This window comes from Aplidium turbinatum, chromosome 13 (assembly GCF_918807975.1).
Source record: "Aplidium turbinatum chromosome 13, kaAplTurb1.1, whole genome shotgun sequence".
Classification (NCBI taxonomy): Eukaryota; Metazoa; Chordata; class Ascidiacea; order Aplousobranchia; family Polyclinidae; genus Aplidium; species Aplidium turbinatum.
In genome coordinates, this window is record NC_137484.1 from 15,037,117 (window position 1) to 15,046,833 (window position 9,717).

Consider the following 9,717-nt stretch of genomic DNA (forward strand, 5'->3'; position numbering starts at 1 on the left):
GAAAAGTCCCCATTGCACGATAAGAATTTGAAACAAAGCGTTGTTGAACATTGAAGATCAATCAATTCATCTTTGCAAAGATCATCGTCAGCAATACTTTCTAACTTGGCTTCGAAGGGATGAGTTATCCAAGGAGCAGTAGCCTACTGTTAAAACTTTCACCTTCGAAGTAACCGTCAAACTAAAGTTCTTTTTTAAGGCGGGAAGGTGCTGGCATATTTCGACTTCGAGGTCAGAAATCTCGTTGCGACTTCTACTGACTTTTTAATCATCAAATGTTGGAGAATTTGTGTAAATTCCTTTTTGAACTCTTCTACTCCACAGATCTAATTTTGTCTGAAAGCCCTGAACTTTATCATGTACATCTATAATGGTAACACTTTTTCCTTGCATTTGCATATTGAGCTGGTTCAAACTTGAAAAAATGCCTGTCAAGTAAGCCAATACACCAAGAAATTTGTTGTCGCCAAAGTGCTTACTCAACGGGATTTGCGTTCTCAAAGAAAAACTTCGATTTCACCATATAGTTCGAAAACTTGAGACAAAACAAGACCCCTATAGAGAGCCACCGAACTGCGGTGTGATAAAGAACAGAGTGTTCTGACCCCATCTGATTACAAACCACTTTGAAAAGACGATGATTAAGAGCATGTGCCCAGATAAAATTCACACATTCAACCACATGCTTCAATACTGCTGCTTTCAAATATTCTGGACGGTTTTACTTGCCAGTACATGTCGATGAAGGGCACAGTGAGTAGAAATGATGTTCGGTGCGCGTTCTTTCACCACAGTTGTGAAGCCAGACTTAGCACCGAGCATAGATGGGGCACCGTCTGTGCAAAGTGAACCCACATTATTCAAGGATACATTATTTTGTTGAAAGAAATTATCAATTTTTTTCCAGTTTGCCAGTATCCATTTTTTCCAAAAATGTAGCACACATAAGCTGCTGAAATGAAACTGGTAGTCTACTTGTGTGGAGATAAAAGAAAAAGACGAAAACTTACATTAGCCTAAGCATAAATTTTGAATCAAAATCGAGTGCAACACTACCAGTTTTTTAATAACCAAAAAAATGAAGTTTACTTTAATTTGATTCAGTAAATTTACCCCCTCTGTAGGTGAAATTTACCCCCAGGGGGTAAATTTACCCCCGGTTAAGAACCCCTGGGTTAGTGTATCTGGTGCTCTTTCAACAAAGAAACGACAACATCAAGCAACCGTGGTTCGATCCTCGGCGTGTGTGGCTCAACAGCGCATTTCACAGACGCACTTTTTCCGCTTAACAACACCTAGTGTATGTACCATTGTACCAGTTTACACACAGCAGCAGTTGACTGCAAAAGGAACTTTAAAAATTGTTATCCTTCGTGATTGCGACAGTGGTTCTAAGCAATTGCAAGTTCATTACCAAGGCTTCAAAAGATGCATTTTCTGTTTGAAGATAAATATTCTCCAAGTCAAACATAGATGGATTTTTAGCACTGTGGTTTCTAACCTTTTTTGTAATCGCCGAACATTTTCAAGGATTATATACGTTGAGAACTTTTGAACTTGTGAAAGGTGACTCTGAGTGAAAACTGTGCAAACTACACTTAAAGATATGAATGTTAGGGCTTCAACATAGCGCTTTTTGCTAAAATCAATGCATTTGCCGACACCATTAAAACTGTTCACAGGCCACAAGACGATAACCACTTTCTTAATAGATACCTTAGAACGCTATGTTAACGCCCATCTTGAGAACATTGGATAAAATAATTATTGCCATTGCATGTTTTCACTTGTTTCTGACGAATTCACACAGCATGCAGAAGACAACGTGATTGTCAATTAATTATTGTTCATTGCAGACCGTTGAAATTTCTGACGTTTTGTTGGTGATCCGCTATCCGGATCGAGCGTTTAACCAAGCCGCAGCGCGAACTGCGTATAAGAACAAACGGGAGTGTTTCTATTGGAGGAACCGTGGCTGCCATTTTGGTTCGGCTTGCAGGTATCTGCATGTGGAGGCCAACAAAGGAATTGATCTGCAGACGGTCCAGAGAACGCCTTATCAAAGTGTCGCCAACTTGTGAATGAAAAAACGGATTTCTTTTCTGAAGTTTTGCACGTTGGATTTTAACGCAGCCTTTTCAACAGAAGTAGGCTACTTGGACATTTACTGAAAACCTGATGCTATTAGTTAAAAGCAAGGTTATGAACTTCAAGTCATTTACAAATATCGTAGTCTTTTGCACCCAACTGCTAATATTGGACTGAACTGATGAAATTTCCTAGATTCAGCTCCGAAAATTAATCGAAGATTTGGAAAAGAGTAAAATACATTTTGGATTCTACCACAGTGAAATTGCTGCCAATGTTGACGAGGGTGCTGTTTGCAGTTACCTTCAACTTTCAATGTTGACCAGGAGAGCATAGCATTTTGCTGACAAGAAATAGAAAATCACCATTGAAGTAGCCGCCAACTGAAAATGAAAAACTAACACAGAACCAAAATTAACAACTCAAATTTGCAAAGACTTGAAAACTTGACTGAACTTTTTGCAAAAACTAACCAACTCTGTATCCTCGGTTATAAGTAGCAAACAAGATAGTTTATGTTTATATATGTTGCAAATAAGCGTTTTAACTGCATGCGAGCGATAGCGGGTTAGTTTGTGCAAGCAAAGCGCAAGGAATTTTGTGTCGTTAATCATGAAACAATGTTCTTTTCCTTCTATCTTTAATTGATTTTTATTCAGGTTTTTAGTTGGTCTTTTATTTCAGGTGAAATTTATCATTCGGTTCTACTCCAATCTAAGCATAACTCCTTTTTTCCATGTTTTATCTCAATTACTAAACCAAAGAAGCCTGTTTGAATTTTCCCCAGCAGGTTCACCATACTATTTCTTACGCTTATTATGTTAATGCTTTAAAAGTTTGTATAAAATTCTGAAACTTTGTGCGTGAAGATTTGCATCAGCTTGTTTATCAAAAAAGCAAAACTGAAGTCAGGTGATTGCGTTATAGATAACATATCGCTTCGGTAAGGTAAATGGTTTAAAAAAAGAATTTGTTACAATAGAAGAATTTTTTTGTTAATAAACTATTTTTAAATAGATGTTGTAACTTATTTCATTCGGCCATCCGCTCAGAGTTTAAGAAATTCTTTTCTTGCGTGTGATCCTAAACATAAGTCCCAACCAGCAAAATCTGTCTTTTGTCATTGATTTGATGTCACCAGACGTATCCACTATCCAGGCTTAGATCGAACCAATAGCTCTGTCATTGATAATCTTAATAGCAATATAATTCTATACTTTCTACTGTGCCAAAGATACAAATATTTCTCATTAATATATATATGAAAAAACAATGATGCCTATCGCTTTGCATGAGTTATCGTTTTGCCGACGATGGTTTGCGTAGCTACTTCCCAGACAGCACATCAGTCGTTTTTTACATTTACAACGTCTGCAGACGTTGAATCAATGTGAAAAGCGACTGATTTTCCGTCTCGGTTTCTACCTGATTGCTTGTGTGTCACTGCATCAGCATCCATCTCTAGTGATTAATAAAGGTCGTTTATTTAGCTTCAAAGTTTTTCCTATCCCTCTGAAGTCTTAACCTTGTATAGCAATGGTAAACAAAAGTTGTTTATTTTTTGTCAAAATAATGACTTTTTATTTTCAATGTGTGAATAGCCGAAACCTCTGATGCGTAAACGCTTAACCTTAAACGTATTATCAAAAATGCTGTACCTAGTTTGAAAAAATATATCATTTTTATAAGTTTTAGAGGTATTTATCTGTTTTTTGAAATTCTGTGACCGTTTGTGTTTCCCGTAATCTTCATTGTGTTGCAGTGTCCATTTTAAATTCGAAATATACAAAACCGCGGCGTAATTAACTTACATCATAAGTTGCTGTTGAAATATTGACACCCACGTTATTAAAAAGCAGTCCTGGTAAAATGGTAGCCTACACATAGAAAAAAGGCTGATAAAGATAGAATTTTATTCTCCTATTCTCTACTACGCTTTCAGACAGACGATAGGAAAGCATAAAGCAGTTACTTAAAGTTAACCTCGTATATCAGGCACACTACCTTCAACTAATTTTGCTGCGTCGTCCGCACATAAACTGATCGGATGGAAAGATTTTTGCAGCATAATTTATTTCCATTTTTGTAAAAACTTGTCGGAAACTACGGATCGAGGTTTCTAATAAGCGTTGTGGGTCTCGTTTATTGAGCAAAAAGGATAAGTAGTTTGAACTAGTTTCAGTTATAAAACATTTAGTTTGAAGAACGGCTTCAGAAATGTATTTTTGAAACCATGTTTGTTTGTCAAACGTATGCAATTAAACATAAACTTAGATCGTTTATGAGCTGAAAATTTGGTTATAGCCTACTAAGTTTATTTTGCTATAACCCTTCCCACTTAACAACAAAAATTGTTTAATCAGTTTTAAAACGAGGCCAACAAGTGAATGAAAACACCTCCCGAAAAAAAGTTTCAGCTATAAGTTTACTATGATTTGGCTTTCATTTATCAAAGAAATGTAGGTCAAGAATGGCAGACGTTTTTCAGGTAACTTATCTGCCCCAGTAGCCTACTACCGGTACCTGAAAGAAAGGAAAATAGCTGAAGCAGTCAGAAACTTCCAGCGATTGAGTTCGTGATGGATTTTTTCAAAACTTTAAAGCAAAGAAGTAGTTTAGCACAGGAGGGATCAAGCAAGTCTCCTTAGGGAAGCGATTTCAACAAAACACAATGATAAACTACACTAATCCGACCTTGCAAACAACATGAATAAAGTTTCTTTCCGCTTTATTGCTCCCCTCTCTCTGGATCTTTCGTTGGTTTAGCAACAGTGAATTGTGTCATTGCAGCAGATCCCAAACAACCTAAAGGATCGTTCCTTAAAGTGCCCCTGACAGGTTGGATCCAAGTATAGTAACTTTTTAAAGCATTTCCTAGCGCAGAATTACACTTAGCGAACTTTTTAATCTTAACCTCGTAGCTCGACTGGTTAGGGCGTAATTTAATCAAACGACTGCTCCGCAGCGCCACCACAGGCGAAACTCCATATTTCACTGCTCTGGGACGACTTTGGTGGTATTACGTCATCCTAAGTGGACGTCGTTAGCAACGGATGAAACAAACGCTTCCTAGATGTAATTGGTGGATCACAGTTTGGTCGGAGTTGGTACAAGCGGTTGCTTTTTTCGAAGATTTATTGTTTTTTGCAGTTTAATAAAACTGTACTGGATACGTTCCTACAAAACCTAAAATATACTTGAAGTGAAAAATGAAGAAATCGTAGCCTACGAATCATCATTCATATTTAATTCATCATCACTATTCAAAAATAAATAAATGTTCTCTTTCTCTCATAATGTGCCTTCAGTTGGCCATTGAAATCCTGTGTAACGGCCATCTGGATCTGGAAAATTGTTTCGGATTCGCCAAACAATGCATGACGGCATCACAATCCGATTGTTGCTTCCGAGAGTATCACCTTGTAGTATAGCCTACACTCCAACACATGCCTGTAGGCATTTTTACTTTAGTGGTACCGTATTAACAAAATCATCTTCAGTGAAGTGAACATATACGACTAGTTTTGTATGGCCCATCCCACTTTCGAACACTTGAAGAAAACTTTGATCATTTTCTTCTCAGAACCTTGTTTTGTGGGAAAGTGGAAAAAGAAAGCACACGGTCTTTGTCACTGACAATGTCACATAAACAGCAATTTGTAGGCATTGCCTCAACTATAAATTAAAGGTGCTGTTTGTGAGATACTGTTGTTACACTGCAAATGGCTACCGGTAGGCCTATAGCCAGATTAGGACAAAAAAAAAATATGAAAATTGTAGCCCTATGAAACTGCAATTTTAATTGAATTGAGATGCTGTTTGATAAAAGTAAACTCAACCTATTTGATCGAAACCTGATAGTAATAATAAGTTCACTTTTTCATTTCGGTGATTCTTAATTTGCACATGCTTTAGACCAACAGAGCCCCACACATTCACGTTTTGCAGTAGCCGTACCATACTTTACCAAGTCATCACAGAGAAAGAATGTATCCTTCCCGCTTACTGTGACGTCACAGCGGTGTTGCCGTTTTTATTTTCGCAATTGAATGAGTGCCAGATTCGCCGATGTCAACGAAAGTTTGCAAGCGTGTAACTTAGTAGCCTGTTGATATTTTTTACGATTTGCTGGTCAGGGAAGTTTGTTAGTGTCATCTTTTTGGTATCTTAGGTAAATTTAGCGAATTTATTTTCCTGTCAGAGGCACTTTAAAGATCCTCTCTAAAACGGTTGTTCGAATCGTTTGCAATAAATTATAGGTAGCTTATTATGTAGGCTACCCCACAATCATGTCTAAAACTACAAATCAGTAAGCATGGATCGTACTTATTGCCAACAATGCTTCCTATTTTATCACAAAAATTCCGCCCAACGACTTCTAGCACACTTTAAATTCATCGAGTACGGTAGGCATAGGCTACAACATGTTTAGGACTTGAGACATTTATTTATCGCAGCAAATTTGAGGTCATAAAAACTCCGCTTATCATACGGAAGCACGTGTCATGTACGAGGAACGGAGAAACAGTAAAACAATCAAATAAGCGTTGCACGTGTCTTCACCGGAAAAGTGTAGGTTGCAGAAAAGTGAAGAGCCTATAGATAGACCATTAGGCTAAATGTTTGCACGGGCCCCCCGACTAACGGAGTTACGGTCCTGCTATTTACGTGGCTATTTAGTAGGCTATGCTATCTTTATAATCTAGTGACACTTTTCAAACATTAAACTACAGAACTGAGCCAGTGAATTCTTACCAAACCTCATGTCGCTCAGGCTTACTAATAGTCCAGTCGTTGAAGCGAAAAAAAGGGCCGAACCTTGACTTAATTGGTGTAAAGCTGAAACTTTGCACATTGTTTCTGTTGATTATGTACATTGACCAAAAAAAAATCCCCGTGAAAATCTTTTGGTGAAAAAATGTTATCCGCCTTTTTTGAAAATCCACCATTTTTTTTTCTCAAATTGGCGGATAAACAAAATTTGAATATTTTTCCGAAGTATCGTCATACTACGGCTTCTTTAAAATATGATATTATCATTGTCACAATTAATTAGCAACTAGGTACTCAATAACAACTATATTTGACTTTAAACGAAGTGACATTACCAATATATTATATAATAGCCTACGCTAATGCATAATAGTTCCAAAAACGATAAATTTGTTCACTTATAGTCAGGTCAATATATGGTTTGACCCCAAAAAATTCCTACAAAAAGTTTTCCAACGGTTTTTTCTAGTATTTATCATCAAGAATAATATATTAAAAATGAATCAGAGCACCGGAAAGTTGTCATTTTTAAGATGGCCGCCAAAACAGTATAATGACAATAATTCACTTAATATTCATGCTAGAGCTCTAATTCTGGCGTCTATCCCTAGGTTTAAGGTGGTAAGGAATTCATTAAAACAATTCAAAATGAAATTAACTAATTAGTTTAATGGAAAGACTTATTAAGTTATATGAAACCAAACCAATAGTGAAACACTGGCAGTACAAGAATCGCAGACCACTTATTAAGTTATTTACATTCAGTTGCTTAATAAGTCCTGGTCATCATCCTCATCCAGTAATGACTGATTGTACGTATTGTCACAGGCATCAAGTTGCACTGTCCACATGCTGAGGTACAGGGTAGATTATTCTGCCTACACCTGGCAGTGCTACAGGCAGTTGTGCAGTTGCAGTGGATAATCCATAAGAAGGAATCTGGCTCCGCATTCATGTCCGACTCTGTTGTCACAAACTGACTGCCTTCCAGTTTCCAACCCCACCCGCAAGTTTCCATATCACTCTTCTGTCCTAGCCAGACCATCATTTGGTAGTAAACCCTTAGACAGTGAAATTTTGTTGATGACTCAGTAGGTGGTAGGCGTTCTGGTGTCACAAAAGAATGGGAAGAGACTACTTTTTTTTTTAGTACCCTACTCTGTAGTGCAATGACGAGAGGGAATCCGTCCGCGTGCCCCTAAAAATCACAGCCATCGCTTGACAATCTTTGTTTACAATGGATGCTGCTGTCTGCTTTGGAAGAAGGAAGTAATTGACACAGTCTTTCAGAATAGCATCACCCTTTACCAGCTTGTGAAAGACAGTTTTTCTTACCTACACCAAACATTCTTGATGTTGTGTCATATCCAGTGTAGGCATGTAGAAAAAGTAAATGGGAACATAATTTTTCACCCATCACCATTTTCAGTTCGTTTATATGATACACTTTGTCAGCATTTTCCTTGTCGGAACGGAAATATAGATCTCTGTTTACTTGTTGCGCATAATGAAGAAGCAGGACCAACAGATCTGTGTCTTCTCCAATCAACGTTGTCGAGTGTGACACTGCACTAAGAACAGTAGCCTTCACAATCGGAACATCAGCATCCCCTGGAGCAGTGATCACTTCGCAGCCTTTAGGCTATCCCGAAGTGTTTTACTGATCGAATAGGTCGATCATTTTTTTGTTCATGTTTTTGTACATTAACGTTATCCTCGGCCACAACACCATTCACAATATTCCTAAGGGTTTGATCTTGAGAAAAAGGTACATAACCAGCCAGTGATGTCTTCTACACTTCATTGGCAAAGCGGAGTTGCATGATTTCAATCCTAGTCTTCTCTGTGATGTTGAGTTGTGATATGCTGTGCTTTAGAATCATACGGTTTGCTTTCTGACCCGATGTCAAGGCAGCAATCATTCCCATCCCGTGGAAAGTCCCCTTCCTATCCAGGGTGATGATATTATGATCAACATTGTCAGCTGCAAATAACATTGTGCTTTCGAGTTGGTCTATGTTCTCTAGAACAATGGATTCTGACGCTACATAATCAGCTGCATTCTTTTCAAACCTCAGGACTTCTGCGTAAGAAGAACAGTATCCCATATTGTGTAAACTGTAAAGTATCAACAAGAAATCTCGACCTGTACAAATGATGTCCTTGAACAGCAAGACCAATTTGCAATGGTGCAATCACCGCTCGCGGTCTGACAATCTGGTCGGTCGAGTGGTGAGAACGACAGATTGGCCAATACGTGCAACCTTTTGCTTTGTGTCTTTTCCTACAAATAAAGAACCCAACAGTGTTCGCAAAGTTTCAGGCAAGTGGGCTACATTAGAGCAGGACCGAGATTGAGTGTCGGTTGCGTAGCCAAGTGGTGAGAACGTCTGCGCGACGTTCGAAAGGACGTGGGTTTGACACCACTCCAGAGCACGCGGCTGTGTCTCGGCAAAGACACTTAATGGCAAGCCAAAATAAGGAGAGCAGCTGACTCGAAGACTATAAGTTATGTCACTTCGCTGCTTCCTGTCGTCTGTTGTATCGCATCTGCGATCGCAGTGTCACTGTATGTTATGTATCGCAATGGGCGCACATAAAACACGATTACTATTATTATTGAGTGCGTCAGTGCTTGGATAGTGATCATTAACAGATGGAACATCATTTTTGATGATCCTTGCCGCAGTTATAACTATTTCTCTTTTTTGTGACTCTTCATCATCCTCATGCCTTGTTTCTAGGTAATGAGATCGGAGGAATTCGGATGTCTTTTCTCTCATAGTGACAATGTCATGAAGGCCCTGACCTTCAGTTATATAAATAGATTCATTGATTGGGTCTTCAGATATTTTG

General features: G+C 38.2%; 1 protein-coding gene across 2 annotated transcripts in view; it reads left to right on the forward strand.

Moving 5' to 3' along the window:
- Window positions 1–3,898, forward strand: part of LOC145782297 (uncharacterized) — a 39,361-nt gene extending 35,463 nt beyond the window's left edge. For both annotated transcript variants that reach the window (XM_082594085.1, XM_082594084.1), the window contains exon 17: window positions 1,857–3,898. In XM_082594085.1, the coding sequence (XP_082450211.1) occupies window positions 1,857–2,081 (225 nt within the window). In that variant the 3' untranslated portion in view covers window positions 2,082–3,898. The remainder of the gene's footprint in view (window positions 1–1,856) is intronic.
- The last annotated feature ends 5,819 nt before the right edge of the window (window positions 3,899–9,717 follow it).